Source organism: Triplophysa dalaica, chromosome 8 (genome assembly GCF_015846415.1).
Source record: "Triplophysa dalaica isolate WHDGS20190420 chromosome 8, ASM1584641v1, whole genome shotgun sequence".
NCBI lineage: Eukaryota > Metazoa > Chordata > Actinopteri > Cypriniformes > Nemacheilidae > Triplophysa > Triplophysa dalaica.
In genome coordinates, this window is record NC_079549.1 from 19,059,105 (window position 1) to 19,074,295 (window position 15,191).

General features: G+C 37.4%; 2 protein-coding genes across 2 annotated transcripts; one reads left to right on the forward strand and one right to left on the reverse strand.

The window, feature by feature from the left end:
- Positions 1–632: 632 nt before the first annotated feature.
- plcd4b (phospholipase C, delta 4b) lies at positions 633–7,065 on the forward strand. Its single transcript, XM_056754081.1, has 16 exons — positions 633–758; positions 1,624–1,681; positions 1,776–1,934; positions 2,183–2,411; positions 2,587–2,716; positions 2,807–3,038; positions 3,247–3,448; positions 3,737–3,881; positions 3,971–4,123; positions 4,743–4,880; positions 4,956–5,109; positions 5,332–5,448; positions 5,626–5,804; positions 5,892–6,024; positions 6,159–6,308; positions 6,379–7,065. Exons 2-16 carry the CDS (start codon positions 1,660–1,662, stop codon positions 6,480–6,482), a joined length of 2,247 nt encoding a protein of 748 aa, XP_056610059.1. The 5' UTR covers positions 633–758; positions 1,624–1,659; the 3' UTR covers positions 6,483–7,065.
- Positions 7,066–7,165: 100 nt separating this feature from the next.
- znf142 (zinc finger protein 142) lies at positions 7,166–15,178 on the reverse strand. The gene is made up of 8 exons (XM_056754080.1): positions 14,980–15,178; positions 14,329–14,486; positions 13,269–13,391; positions 12,354–13,181; positions 11,235–11,412; positions 8,432–11,156; positions 7,664–7,769; positions 7,166–7,588 (listed from the first exon to the last, which is right to left on the reverse strand). The coding sequence occupies exons 2-8, from the start codon at positions 14,411–14,413 to the stop codon at positions 7,182–7,184; spliced, it is 4,452 nt and encodes a 1,483-aa protein (XP_056610058.1). The 5' UTR covers positions 14,414–14,486; positions 14,980–15,178; the 3' UTR covers positions 7,166–7,181.
- Positions 15,179–15,191: the final 13 nt, after the last annotated feature.

The following is a 15,191-nucleotide window of genomic DNA, read 5'->3' on the forward strand; positions in this document are numbered from 1 at the left end:
ACAAAATAAAAAACCTTTCCTGTAAATCTGTGGACTGGTTGTGTGCATTATGTTCTGGGAAAAAGTGATGTTGAATTACTCTTGAGGCATCAGTGCTCAGTAAAGATGTTTTGATATTATTCAGTGATATTCTTCAGTCTGGATGTTGGAGATAGCGTTGTAAAAAAAGTAAATAAATATATAGGCTACAGAACATTTGATATAATTAAATGTTTTTGGCTGTGAATACAGCATTTGTGTTTTGTTTTGTTTTGTTTTACATCTTTCCTCACTTGTAAGTCAATTTGAAAAAAGTTGAATAAATGTAAATGAATGTAAATGTAAGGTTGTGTCCAGTCAAGTTCCCTTTAAGAAGCTGACAGAGAACACTATGTTACGTATAATACAATATGTTTTACACAAATACACTGTATCCTGCTGTCCATCATTGGCAATTTGATATGGCATCTATAGGACAAGATTATAATCTAAAATTATTAGAAAGAGAATTTTCAACTGTAATTGAGTGGTTGTAAACTGACCAGAAAACAGGTTTCTTAATAATGCAGGACGAAAGGGAAAGTGGGTGTGTCTAGGAAGTAATGAGGCAGAGGAAGAGGGTGAGGAACGGGGCAGGCTTTGCATCACCTGTGGTAAAACCGCAGACTGCAGATCTGTTTTCAGCAGTTCAAACACACAGCACAGCCCATCGCTGTTTCTCTTCTGAGCTCTGTGTAGCTCCTTCAGATGTTTTTATTCATCATACGACCTTAAGTCCGGTAAGTTAATGTTATTCCCTTCTCCTGAGTCATTCCTCTGTGCTTGCTTTAGCAATGCATTTAGAAGATGCAGACTCTATCTTTCTCTCTTTGCTGTGTGGTAGGAATGCTTTGCCAGCATCTACTAATACTATTACTGGCCTTACTTTGCTGTATTTTAAAAAAACTGTAATTTATGTGAGGATTATGTGATGCCATGTTTATTGTTTATCTTTGTATTTTATAAGAAAATGTGACCATCATTTGTAATGGTTTTATTTAGAAGTCTGATTCACATTGACGACAGTTTTCATATACAATAGAAATGTAATTATTAAAGGCAGAATAATGGCAACAGAATTAGCTAAATCAGATTAAGTTTTCTTTACTTGGGACAGGATGGTGCCAGCAGAGGACCGTGTGGATATCAGAGTCATATATTTAGCCATGACTCATGACTCACGCCTGGCTGCCCCGCTCCAATTCTGCCTAAATGAGCTTCTATTTTCCCTTTAGATAATTTTACTACGAGAAAAGGACAGTGTTTTCCCTATTGTACATCTGTTATGCATGCAACCTTTAACATTTTTGCAGCCTGTCCTGCAGAATCACAAAAGAGTGCAACAAAATTATGTGATGTCTGCGAGTTTTGTCAAACAATTGCCGTCAATAAGGGTGTTGGGAAAGACCTGTTCTCCAGAGAATGGATCATATTAATGCCACCTCAGCATGTATCTGAACAAATATACACAATACATCAGTCCAGTGTATGTACTGTTTACATGAAAAGAGTTCACTTTAGCTTATATATTTTAAACAAAAATCTCAGCATTCTCACTTGCTTGTGAAATGATGATAATTTATTAAAGATTATTTGTTTCTGCAGAAACCTTGTTGAAAGTTTGTTGAACCATTGTTGAAAATGGAGCCACACCGAAGTTTTTGTAAGTCTTTCAATGGTTCTTTGCTTATAGATGTTGTTAAGAAAAGTTACTTTTCAAAACACTGTAGATTGGTACCTTGCTGTTATTTTTGCAGGTGATGAGGGTAATAAAAACCTTGAGGCCATGAAGGCAGGGATGTTTCTGCGGAAAGTGAAGTCTCGTCTGTGGAAACGTCAACGTCACTATAAACTACAGGACGACTGCAAGACTATCGCATATAAATCCAAATGGGCAATAAACTCTTATTCAACCTGTAAGCCCTTGTGGAACAGTATAAAAATACATTTTATTCGTTTTTTATATTGTTTTATTAAATCACACAAATCACGGTTTATAACTCTATGATTAGACATTTCCGGTAACATTGTTGCTAAACAAAAAACTTTTAACAATAAAAACTGAATTTAAAACATGTTTTTGACCTCCTCAGATTAAGCATCTTTCACTGACAAATGTAATTTATTTCTGTTTTACGATATTTGTGTTCTTTATTGTTTTCAGTCTCCATTGGTGATGTAGAGGCTGTTCGTGAGGGGCATCAGTCGGAGACCCTCCTCAGCATGGCAGATGCGTTTCCTGCTGAACGCTGCTTCACGTTGGTCTTCTATGGACGCAAGGGAAACCTGGACCTTGTGGCTGAGTCAGCAGAAGAAGCTAATGCCTGGATTCAGGGGATCAGAGCCCTCATGGAGAACATGGAGAACATGGACGAGAGCACAAAAAATGACCAGTATCCTTGTCACAAAAATCACAATTTCAGCCTTTTTAAACTCAAAATCTTATCTTCTCTTGTGGGATGATTGGATTATTTATCAATATCATTTATGATTTTTATTTATTATTATAATAGATTTGATATAAATGAGCTCGAAGCTCTATTGTCCTAAACGCTTGCTTCTGCTCAGATGGATTTCAGATTGGTTTTTCAAAGCAGACATAAACAAAGACGGCAGGATGAACTTTAAGGAAACAAAAACACTGCTGAAAATGATGAACATAGACATGAATGAAGAACATGCAAGCAATCTTTTCAAGGTGATCATTTGTCTGCACACACAGTTGCCTGCATTTGCATCCATATAACACTGAAACTCGTTGATTCCTATCGTTGGCATGCTCTCACAGAAGGCAGATAAATCTCAGTCTGAGACACTGGAGCATGAGGAGTTTGTGGAGTTCTACAAGACCCTCACAGAGAGAAAAGAGGTCCTGGAGCTGCTTCAGGAGTATTCAAGTGATGGACAGTGTCTCTCTCAATGTGATCTGGAGGAGTTTCTTAGAGAGGAGCAACTGGAGGGCGAGAGCAGTTATGAACATGCCCTTCAGCTGATTGATCAATATGAGCCTTCAGACACAGGTAAGGATTGTCTCTAGAGTCGCAATCTAAATAAAATCGGGTTACAACATCTGATAGAACTCACTATGTTGTTAGCAGAGTAGGTTGGGCCCTGAAATGGGTATAAGAAGATATAGAAAGTATGTTGGTTGGGGGGAACAGTAAAGTGGTCATTTACTCAGCGTTACTGGGTAATGTATGATGATGGGTCTTCCTGTTTTCTGCACAGCCAAAATGAATCACTGTATGTCAATCGATGGCTTCTTAATGTACATGACGTCTCCTGAGGGATCCATCTTCAATCCAGAGCATCAAGGCCTCTATCAGGATATGAACCTGCCTCTCTCCCATTATTACATCTCCTCCTCCCACAACACATACCTGATGGAAGATCAACTAAAAGGGCCCAGTAGTGTTGAGGCATACATCCAGTGAGTGTTCAGTTAAGGTGTCAATATGGAAGTTAGAGCAACTTAACACTATAGAGCAAATTAAGTTTTTAACAGAATTTAAAAAAGTAAATACAAATAATTTGATTAAATATATTTTCACAGTGTGGGAGAGCCATGTAGAATTTTCTATATTTTAAATGTAAATTTACGTTAGTTTTAAATCATACATTGGTAGACCCCTCTTGAAGACCCCTGTAAACAGAGAATGCATTGATTTATCTGTTCATGACAGCGGTTGTTTATTTGTGCTCGACTGAACCTTTAAAGGGCCCTTAAACGCGGCTGCAGGTGTGTAGAGGTGGACTGTTGGAATGGATCGAATGGAGAGCCTGTAGTTTACCACGGACACACATTCACATCTAAGATTCTTTTCAAAGACGTGATTGCTACTATTGCAAAATTCGCCTTCAAGGTGATCGTTAAGGTCCCACAAATTCACAAACACATGCAGAAAATGTAATTTGTGCGAGTGTAATCCTTTTTGTTCCATTTTTTTATTAGGCGTCTGAGTATCCACTCATAATATCCATAGAAAACCACTGCAGCATCGAGCAGCAGGAAGTTATGGCTCAATATTTCAGAGACATCCTGGGTGACATGTTACTGACAACCACAGAGAAAGACAGAACCGCCAGTGAACTTCCTTCTCCAGAGGTAAGGTCAGGTTAGCCATTCATTGCTTTAATACATATAAACAAGCAGAGATAGTTGATCGTTTAAATTAATGGTAGTGCTAAAATATTTAGAAGATTTGTTGTTCTTAATGACCACCACATGAAATCCTGGATGTGACAAATCTTGAATTTTTATGCTCATGGAGTATAATAGGCACATTTAGATGGTGACTAAGCTACATAAAACATAAAATAATCTTATATACTGTATGCACTTTATAAATTTAGTTTACAAATACTTCTCTCTCTGTATAAAAATAAGGTAATACGCAAGTACTGTAACAAAGACCTGAATCTATTTTTTCGAAGATTTATTTGCTTTATTAATTAACTTATTTTAACGTATAGAATTTTACTGTTTTAAAATTTTTTGATGTAAATTATGTATACAATTATAGGAAAAGACCGCAAATTTACTAGAAAACGCGGGGGAAATGTAATTTTACCAGAAAAAAATTTTTTGTTACTGTTTCACTGTTTTACTGGTTTTTTTTTAAATACGGTCAAAAACTGTAAAAATTACAGAAAAAGACAACTTATTTAAAAGAAAAATGGGGGGAATTAGAAGCAGATATGTATATGACTTGATTTCTTTTAAGGCACTTAGGATGAAAATCCTGCTGAAGGGAAAGAAGATTGAATTTGAGAGCCTCACAGGTGAAGTAAGTGATGAGGATGAGGCCGCCGAAATGGACAAGGACAACGCAGCAACTGAGACCCCACCAACAGATGAGAAGGTAAAATTTTGAGAAATTAAATTTTGTGTTGTCTATTTTTGTAACAAGGTTTTTGACCTTTTTTTCTTTCTGTAGAACTCAAAGCAGAATCTATGCAAGGAGCTCTCAGACCTTGTGTTCTGTAAAAGTGTACATTTCGATGGCTTTGACCATTCCTCTAACTCCTCCAAGCCTTATGAGATTTCATCATTCTCAGAGTCTAAAATCCGAAAATATTCAAAGGAAGCAGGTCAGAAAGACTTTCTTTGTATTAGCCCACTACATTTAAGTCCTACATTATAAATATTTTTATTTTAGTTTTTTGTGTATTTCATTGTTTTTTTCCTTATTATATAATAATGTACGCAGCTATTGATCATGAAATGAGTAACCATACCTAACACATATATGTGAATATTTTACAATTTGGTATAATGTATTTATTTTTTACCATTCTGTTTCCACACATCAGGCCGAGATTTTGTGTTGCATAACACAAGGCAATTGACCAGAGTGTATCCAAGTGGAATGAGGACGGATTCATCAAATTACTGCCCCCAGGACATGTGGAACATAGGATGCCAGATTGGTAATCTTATTAAAACCCATTTTGTCATGAGTAGTGGAGGGTAAAATAGCAAAAGCATGGCAAGCAAAAAAATTCAACACTTTAGGAGATGTAAAAAGAAAGGAAACATGGATAATGTGTCGTAAAGTGGTAAATGTATTTGAAAAAAATGTAAAGTAATATGCTTCTGATTTATAGTGGCATTAAACTTCCAGACAGCAGGGATGGAAATGGATCTTAACGATGGGCTATTTAGTCAGAACAGCCACTGCGGCTACTGTCTAAAACCTGAGATCCTACGCAACAGAGAGAGATGCTTTGATCCTGATAATCCAAATTCACGAGACGATTATCACCCTTTACAACTGTCTATTAAGGTATAAGTGTTAGAATATTCTTTCTGTCTGACTGGTTTGAGATGTCATATGTTCATTGCTCTTTTTGTGACGTTTCTGTTTTTTTAGATTATTAGTGGCCAACAGCTTCCCAAAGTAAATAAAAAAGAATGGTCCATTATAGACCCTTTAGTAAAAGTGGAAATTTATGGTGTTCCTTCGGATCAAGCCAAACAGGAGACCGAATACATTGAGAACAATGGTGAGGAAGTGAACAAATGCTTATAAGCGGTGCCAAGCCACTGTAAGAGAGACATGAAAATTGTTCTTGTTGGTATGAAATAATTATGAGAGTGCATTGCTTGCATCGATCTTTCAATGTTTTTACGTGAACAGGATTTAATCCATGTTGGAATGAAACTCTACAATTCCCAATACACACCCCTGAGCTCGCACTGGTGCGTTTTGTAGTTGAAGACTATGATAAAACGTCTAGGAACGACTTTATCGGACAGTACACGCTTCCTTTTACTTCTATTCAACCAGGTATGCCTTTCCAGAATAGTGTTCAAATAAAATTAAACCTGTGTTCATTTTTTTCATCTTCTCTTTCCAGGGTACCGTCATGTGCATCTGTTATCAAAAGACGGAACGAGTATTTGTCCATCCTCCCTGTTTGTTCATATAAAAATCACAGAGCTCGTAATTTCAGGAGTTTAATCAACAATATTTTCACAGGCGAAGTCCTAAACAGCACATACTTTCCCAAAAATATATAGGCTTTAAAATTGTCTTTAAAGGGCCAGAAAGAGGTGCTGGAAATAACCTCCGCAAATAAAAAACAATATTTATTCACAAATACTACATAAAAAAAAGTAAAGGAGTTGCCTTGATTTCCGTGATATGATATTTGCTTGGTGTTGGAAGTGCCTGTTTACACTAAATGTGGTAAAAGGTCACATACAGTATATGCAGATTGTACTCGTATAATTGTAAAATGTACGCAATATAAAGTACACCGTTCTATTGTAGCGATAAATGATAAAATGCACTTTGTTTCAATAATTTTTTTTCGTAGTAGACAGGGAAGAAATCATAATGTGGTATAAGGCAATACATAATATGAATTATTATAAATAAAGCATGGTAACAGTGCCTTTTATATCATTTACTCTCCCTGTGTATTGACATCCTTGGCTAAATATCACATTGTGAATCTGATCTACTGTATCATATATTCATTTTTTTCTTAAAAATGCCAATTTATACTTTGGAAGAGAATAAACAGGAATGAACAAAATCATTTAGTGTGTTCAAATTGTTTTAATGCATGTCTGTGTCACCTGCTGTCTATATGTCACCTATTGTTTTCATGTCCGAGAAATAAGCTTGTCCTTCGTGTCTCTCTTCTACTCTTAATCATGACTTTTGTGTGATGCTAGAAGCCTCTTGGTCTTTACCCACACCATCTTGCACTGGCTGGTCGGGGTGATGCCTCCGAAGGTGCTTTACAACCTGAAATTTCTGTTTGGCCCTGTAAGGACAGTGGAGGCATTGAAATGGCAGCTGGTTGGTGTGAGACAGGTGGTGATGACGGAGACCTGCGGGCCAGCGGAATGTCCTTTGACATTCGGAGCAAACGTAAGGCCGATCCTCACTGTGCTTTCTCTGGTGATTCCTGAGCAGGAAGCGCGTCTTAAAAGCATTGCCGCACTTCTCGCAAATGAAGGAGCGCATGTCTCTGTGACGTGTCTCCCGGTGGATGCGGAGGGAGTCGGCGCGGTTGGTGCGGTAGTCGCAGTCTTCACAAGAGTACGGTTTAGCTCCTGTTGAGGATATAAAACACTTGTGAATTTGGCAACGTTACAGTAAAGATGATTTAATATTCTGCAGATAAATACCTGTATGTTTTGTCATGTGGTACTTCAGCTGGTTGATCCATTTGCATTTGTAGCCACATTCTGGGCAGAGATATTTACGTTCCTCCATGTGAATTCTCATATGATACTACAAAAAAGGAAAAGCTGTTTTGTTAATTCAAACTGAAGGTCAAAATGCTAAAGAGTTATTATAGTTTTGTTTGACAGTTTTAATGTAGTTTTGTTCATGTTTTCAATTAGCTTTTTATGTTTTTAGCTTTTTTGTTAATTTTAGTTAAATTGTGCAAAATGTGCTTTTGTCGTTTTATTATTTATGCTGCTATATAAGTTGAATTAACTTTATTTTAGTTTTAGTTTGGTTCTGATGCATTTTTTGTTATTTTATTTAGTTCATAACATTTTTACTGTAGCTTTATTCATATTTTAAATTATTTGTTTATATTTTGTCATTTTTTATTTTTAGCCATTTTAATTTTTTTTATCTTAAGTTTTCAGTTTTACTAATATTTTGAATTAGCTTCTTATACTTCTTCATTTGAATAGATTTTTTTATTTAAAATTATTTTTTCATTTATTTGTTTACACTGTTATACACATTGAATTTATTTATTTATTTTCAGTTCGTAATTTTATCTCAGTTCACTGCTCTGGCAAAATTTCTGATTTCATTTAGTTGAGAGTTTCTCAAATAGTCTTTAGGCAGATACTTTATTTGAAGTCAATACAAATAAATGTTTAAATATTTTTAGTCTTTGTAAACCATAATAACCTTGAAATGGTGATTTGTACCTTCAATCGTGAGGGATCAGCACATGCATAGTTGCACTTCTCACAGCGATAAGGCTTCTCTCCTGTATGGGTCCGAATGTGCCACGTGATCTTCTGTTTATTCCTGGTGGAAAACGCACATTCGGTGCACTTGTACAAGCAGGTTCCTCCATGTGACCGTACGTGTTGATCAAACACAACTTGGTGTGCGCAGGAGAAACCACAGACATCACATTTGTGTGTTTTTTCTGCGGCTGGCCCATCTTCATGCTCATCTAACATGTGCTGGACCAGAAGGAGTCTTTTATGGCTGCTGAAGGAACAGACCAAACACTGATATGTGATGGAGCTCTTGCTTTGTCTACCTGGACCAGAATCCTCTGCCGTAGCACTATTTCTAATGTCAGAATGGTCACTTTGAAGATGAGCTTTGAGATCAGCTTGGCGGTTGCAGGTAAAGCTGCAGTGAGCGCAAGACAAGCTGAGTCTGTCAGGATGCACACGGTTGCTGTGTTGCTTAAGGGCAATGTCGGAGCTGAACCGTGCGTCGCACTGGCTGCAATGGTGGCTTAGGTCACCAGTGTGGCAGCTCAGGTTGTGGCGGCTGATGTCATTGAAATTATAGGCTTTGTAGTCACACAAAGAACAGAAATGCGTTGGCTGTTTGTCATGGATGCGCTGATGGTGCAGACGTAGCCTGGATGTGGTGCCGAATGTTTGGCCGCACAATTCACAGCAATGTCTCCCAACACCCGTATGCATGGACTCATGAGCCTCTAGGCGGTACCGTCGTGTCGTACTAAACGAACAAAAGCGACACTGGTGAGGTCGAACTCCATCATGTTTCACTGCAACATGCTGCTTTAAGCATCGCTCCTGTTTGCAGGTGAATGAACAGATCTCGCATTGAAGTTTGCCGGGTGTTTTTTCTCTAGTAGCATGTTCGTCCTTTCTGTGACCTTGAACATGATGGTTTAGAGATCGTTCTGATTTGGACACAAATGAACAGTGCGGACATTGTAGTTCACCTGGTTTCAAACATCCTTTTATCTTGTGGCTTGTTAAAGCTCTCTTCTGATGGCACACAAAAGGACAGTTGGAACATGAGAAGCCTGGTTTCGGGTCTTGAGGTGTCTCTTCGTCCGCTGAATCTCTTTCAGATAAATCTTCCCCATCGTCTTCAGGATTATAATCAGATTCACTAGAATTATCCTTCAGCTCGAACCGCTTTCGGAATTGTGCGTTTCCAGTGCACGTTGCACAATGACGATCTATTGTGACTTTTCTGACAGAGGAAAAATGACATACTTTGCAAGTGTACCGATTGTCATCTTCAACGTAGCCAGAGATCTCATGATGTTCAGTGCCCCCTACCTCACCTAGACCAGTTTCAGTGCTTTCGATTGAATCAGCTCTAATGACCTCAGAAATTTCCGGTTGCTTAGTAAAACATCCCGCATTACTTCTAATAGTAGTGTGGGTGCCCTCTTTTGAATTACTTAAATTTGATTTACTTAAAGTATCTGCAAATGTCTTTTTCCCCCTTTGCAGTGACCGGCACTTCCTCAGTCTATGGGTTTTTAAAGAGCGTTGCTGTTTAAACTTCATGCCGCAGTCCTGGCAGAGTAGTGCTGCTTTTATCACATGGCAGGACGATCTGGTGTGCCGGAGTAAAGCTGCCTGCTTTCTGGTCACATAGGTGCAGTGGCTACATTGGTACATGTTGTCCTGTGTCTGGACAACAAGCATTTGCACCTTGCCCTCCAATACTAGGGCTTTGGCCTGGTCTTTGTCCTGCCTTCTCATGAGCTGTAGACAGGTCTCGGAAGCTAAGGGTTCGAAATTAGGGATCTTAGACTGACAGACTTCAGAATTTTCAGGTTCTTGCATATTATTCTCTGTTTGTGTGACCTCTTGCAGATTTTCAGAGTCACAGTAAGCAGTATCATCATTATCGTCTTCAGCTCTTGGTTCTCTGGAGCTCTGGTGGGTTACATGTATTGCCTGAGACACATCACAAGTTGTGTTTCCTACTATTGCAGTCTCAGCAGACAAAAGCCTTACTTGTGTGCTACCTGTGCTTGTCTGTGATGTAAAAATTGTACTGCAATTTTGCTCTCCATCAGTGGGTCTTTGATGCTCTTCAGAAACCTTACACACCTCTACTCCTGCATCTACATTATCGGTTACTCCAGTAGTGGCTGTTACTGCTTCATCCTCATTATTATTATTATTAATAAAGATATTGGTTTGTTTCCTATTAATAGTTTGTTCCCTACATTCCAAATCTGCAGTCTGAGTTGTAGTTTTGGTGAAAAAGTTCTGCGCCACATCTCTTGAGTTTTGTTCTTTTTCTTTCTCTGCATACCTCTCAAGCCACGCCACATCTCCGGGTACGTACCCGTGCGTTTTCTTTTTGTGCAGGAACAACCCTGTGTTGCTAAAAGTAGTATAGTGGCAAAGTGCGCAGCTGAACATGCGTGTACGGGTGTGCTTGCAGTTCTCGTGGCTGTGCAGTGCTTGACAATGCTTTGTTGAGTAAGGACAGAATTTGCACTGGTAAACCGGAGGCTGGATTTCTGCATGTGTGGAGTGCTTGAGCTGCATGTGCCTGCGTAGTTCAGTCTTTCTCTTGCATGAGTATGCGCAGATCTCACAGATCAGTGACTTTTCCTGGTGACGGAGTTTATGGCTGTTTAGTTGGTCAATGCGGTGGCAACGATATGGACACTGATTACATTTGTACCTGAGAGAGATGAGAGTCGGGTCAGTGAACTGAATAACTGTGACACTTATTTATTACAAAAATAGTGAGGGACAATACCTCAGATCTCCTGTGTGCTTACGCATGTGGACGCTGAGATAATGTTTCCATTTCGTAACATATCCACATTCAGAGCACATGTGCTGTTTGTCGTTGGAGTGGATCAGCATGTGTTTGGATAGGTACGTCTCATCACGGCATCTGAAGTCACACAGTGTACATTTGTGGGGCTTTTCTCCTGAAAATAAAAATGATTAATCATTTCATTCATTATTAGTAATTAAGATGAACTTATAATAACTATACAGAAACTACAGAAAATGTACACAGTTAAGCTCTCATCCTATGTGAGTTGCCATGCTGTCTATTTATCAATAAACAAAATGTTCAAATTTCAGGATTTTCCAAAGAACTAGAAGTGTCACAATAAATAGTTTGTAAATGTAAGAATTCTAATATATATATATATATATATATATATATATATATTACATTTTTCTGTAAGATCAATAAACTTCTTACAAACTTTCTTTTCCTCCCTACAATTGTATTTTGAGGGAGATTCATTGGCCAAAAAAAAATAGAAAACACAAAATAAACCAAATTAAATTAAAGATGTTAACTATCAACATTATGAGTTTATTTATTAAAAAAAAATGTTAATAGATATTGTGATAATATCTTTATCTGAAATTAATTTGGCCTCGAAAACAATGTGATATTGTGAGCCCTACTGTTACCTATCAAAAATATGTAGGATTATACTAGAAAACATAATGCAATATATTCAATAATACATTTCCATATATTTGAACCAAGTGCTTATATTTTGAATATATGAAAATCATAATTTTTTGTGTATAATTCAATATCACGTAATATATATTAACAATGCATTTTATATATTTTGTTTATATTAAATGATTTATTATATTTACAGTGAATGTACAAGAAAATATGTTTTCTTTGCGTATTGGTACATCAAACCTGAGTACTAAGCGATTCTTTTAAGTACTGAATGACATTGAGTATACTCTCACCTCATTTGCCATCTGAGATTTTTTTACACTAAAGTGTAATGCATTATGGGATTACCTTCTCCACAAAGGATATATGAGGTGTCTTTGCATTTAGCTAAAATGAGGTCTGTTTGATTTTTGAACAGAAAATATATCTCACCAGTATGCATCAGCATGTGTCTTTTCAGGACCCGTTTGTGAGCCGTCAAAAAGCTGCACTGTGGGCAGTGGTGTGTTTTCTCATTGGCATGAAAGTGGCCAATGTGTTGATCGTACTCTACAGGGTTGAGAGTGCAGAAAGTACAGAAGCTACAGCTTAGCTCTTGTTTCCCTGGATGTCCCTGTCTTTTGTGCTGCAGAAAGCGGCTTTTGTTCGAGCAGGAGAAGTCACAGTGTGAGCAGTGGTAGGCCTGGTGCGTGCGGAAGTGTTTCTCCATCTCTTCTCGGCTGCCAAAAACGGCACCGCAGGAGTGATGATGGCACTCTACGGCCTCAATTCTGTGAGCATCTAAAGTGTGCTTTAGAAGGGTCTTCTTTTCTGTACATTGAAATGAGCAGCCCTTATTAAAGCAGAGCAACGACTGGCCCTTTTGTGTGTTGTTGTGAGACTTCATGTGGCTCTTTAATGCCTGACTTTGACTGAACTTCTTTTGGCAAGTCGGGCAGGTAAACAGATCTTCATTGTGAGAGTCATCGCCTTGCTGCCCATGCACGCTTGCAAGGTGCCGTCGCAGGGAATTGCGTTCCACAGCTCCGTATTCACAAATATGGCACCGGTGAAGTTTTTGTCCGGTCTCTCTCAGCATGTGGACGCGTAGCTTACTCTTGCTGGTGAAGTAATGTTTGCAGGTGGGACACTGCAGAGCGGGATCGGGGAAATGAAGACGCATGTGCTCCATCAGATGAGAGCGAGACTTAAAGCATCGTCTACATTCTGAGCAGATGTGCGTACGAAACATGTGCTCGGTGCCCTCTTCAACATGACCCACTGAACAGGAACAGACAGGATGAGTAAAACATTTTTGATAACATTTATAAAGGGCATAAAAGAAAACAAGTTCAGAAAACAATCTACCTTTAGATTGTCCTTGGATAATGGAGGTAGACTTCTTCCCTTTTTTTGATACTTTCAATCTTTTGGCTACTCTTTTCTTGCTTAGTAGCACAGGCATGTCCGCACCTTTCGATTGAGACAAAACTACAAAAGGAATATAATAATAATAAACTTCTTATTATACGTGAAGTGACAAATTTGTCTGAAAGAAATAATATATAAAATATGCTTTGAGAAGTACACTGACTGAATGTATTTTTAAAGACCTTATAATGTTATCCATTTAAGAATAATCCATAAGATCATAACTGACAATTTAAACTGTGACCATGCATGAATATATTTGGAAATCAAATATTTTAATTTGACATAATCTGAACACAAAATAAAATAGAGAAAAAGCTGCCAACAAGTGCCAATAGGAACTAGCCAAAATGTATACTATTCATGAAGTTAAATGAGAAAATAGTGCTGTAATTTCGGGTGGCTACTGTGAAGAGTATAAAATAAAACACCAATTTTATGTTTATTTTTCAAAGCATTAGATGTAAACAGTTCTGTTATTTTTCCAATATTTAAAATGTAAAAACAGTACAATAAAAGGGCGTGTTTATGTGTGTGTCAAAACACCTGATTGTACTATACGTGATCTTTATATCAAAGATCCATACAACTTGTCTGTTATTATCAATATTAAAGTGATAGTTCACCCAAAAATAAAAATTCTCTCATAATTTAATCACACTATTGTCATTTCAAAGCTGTGTGACTTTCTTTGTTATGCAGAAGACAAAAGATATTTTGAAAAATGTGTTAACTGGACCCCATTCACTTGCATTGGTTTTGTGTCCTGAATTGAATGTGGTCCAGGGCTGTTCAGTTACCAACTTTCTTCAAAATATCTTCTTGTTCCGCGGAAGAAAGAAAGTCATAAAGTTTTGAAATGACAAAAGAGTGAGTCAATCACTTCAACAATTAAACTCTATTGCTTTTATACAGTTGTATATACAACCTTCACATTATAGTAGGTTGGATAGGATTAGACCTTTAAATTAAAGACTTGAATTACTGTTTCTTTTACCTTCAGATGTACCCTCTGTTGTAACAATATCCTTTTCCACATAGTTAGAGACTGTTTCATCACATCCAGGCTCTTGCTGCTCCATGTTAAAGCTCCAGTGAGTGAGGGATAAAACTGTTACAGCATCAGGACCATGAAGTGTCTCCCATGTGATAATTCTGTATCACAAATAAATGTATGATTGACTATTTTCTTAAAACCAGATAATATTTATAAAGTGATCAAATAACAAAATAAAAGGTTGCATATCTTTTGCACAGGGTTCATTTTTAGGAATTATGTTTTTATTCATACTATAATATTTTACATTTCTGTCCAAGCTCTCGGTATTTTCTGACAAGCTGCTTTGAAACAATGCAAAATAAAATTATAAAATTGATTTCGTTAAAACAATCGACAAATACAGTTTATACTACAGACAGCGAGAAGTGATTTAACTGCAGCAGAAAACGTATCAATCAGACCTACTGCGCGAACATTTCTGTTGCATTTGCTCTGATAAACAAATAAACAACACAGAAGATGTGTTCACTTCATACAAGACTGCTGAATGTGTTTATTATAATAAAACTTAATAACACTTTTAATCAAAAGCCTTTACTCCGTCAATACGTCATACTTTATAACATATTAACGTAACGTTAACGTTACCTGCTGTTTTTTGGATGGAAACGATGTGAGCGGCGCCATTTCTGTGCTTTCTCAGTTCAAAGTAAGAGTAACCAGGTCGTATACATGGTGTTAATAGATCCATTTAAGTTGCACAAAATATATCTATAGTTGTTTAGAAAGCAAACAACGAAAAGATCATTACATGACAACGAAGGAACACTCACAGCGGAACTGTTGTTGCGAAACATATT

Coding starts and splice junctions, on each gene's coding strand:
- znf142 (XM_056754080.1), bottom strand. CDS start 14,413: ATGGAGCAGCAAGAGCCTGGATGTGATGAAACAGTCTCTAACTATGTG. Junction 13,182..13,268: donor TATCCAAGGACAATCTAAAG/GTAGATTGTTTT, acceptor GTTCCTGTTCAG/TGGGTCATGTTGAAGAGGGC. Junction 11,157..11,234: donor AAGCACACAGGAGATCTGAG/GTATTGTCCCTC, acceptor CATCTCTCTCAG/GTACAAATGTAATCAGTGTC.
- plcd4b (XM_056754081.1), top strand. CDS start 1,660: ATGGAGCCACACCGAAGTTTTT. Junction 3,039..3,246: donor ATATGAGCCTTCAGACACAG/GTAAGGATTGTC, acceptor TTTTCTGCACAG/CCAAAATGAATCACTGTATG. Junction 4,881..4,955: donor CCCCACCAACAGATGAGAAG/GTAAAATTTTGA, acceptor TTCTTTCTGTAG/AACTCAAAGCAGAATCTATG.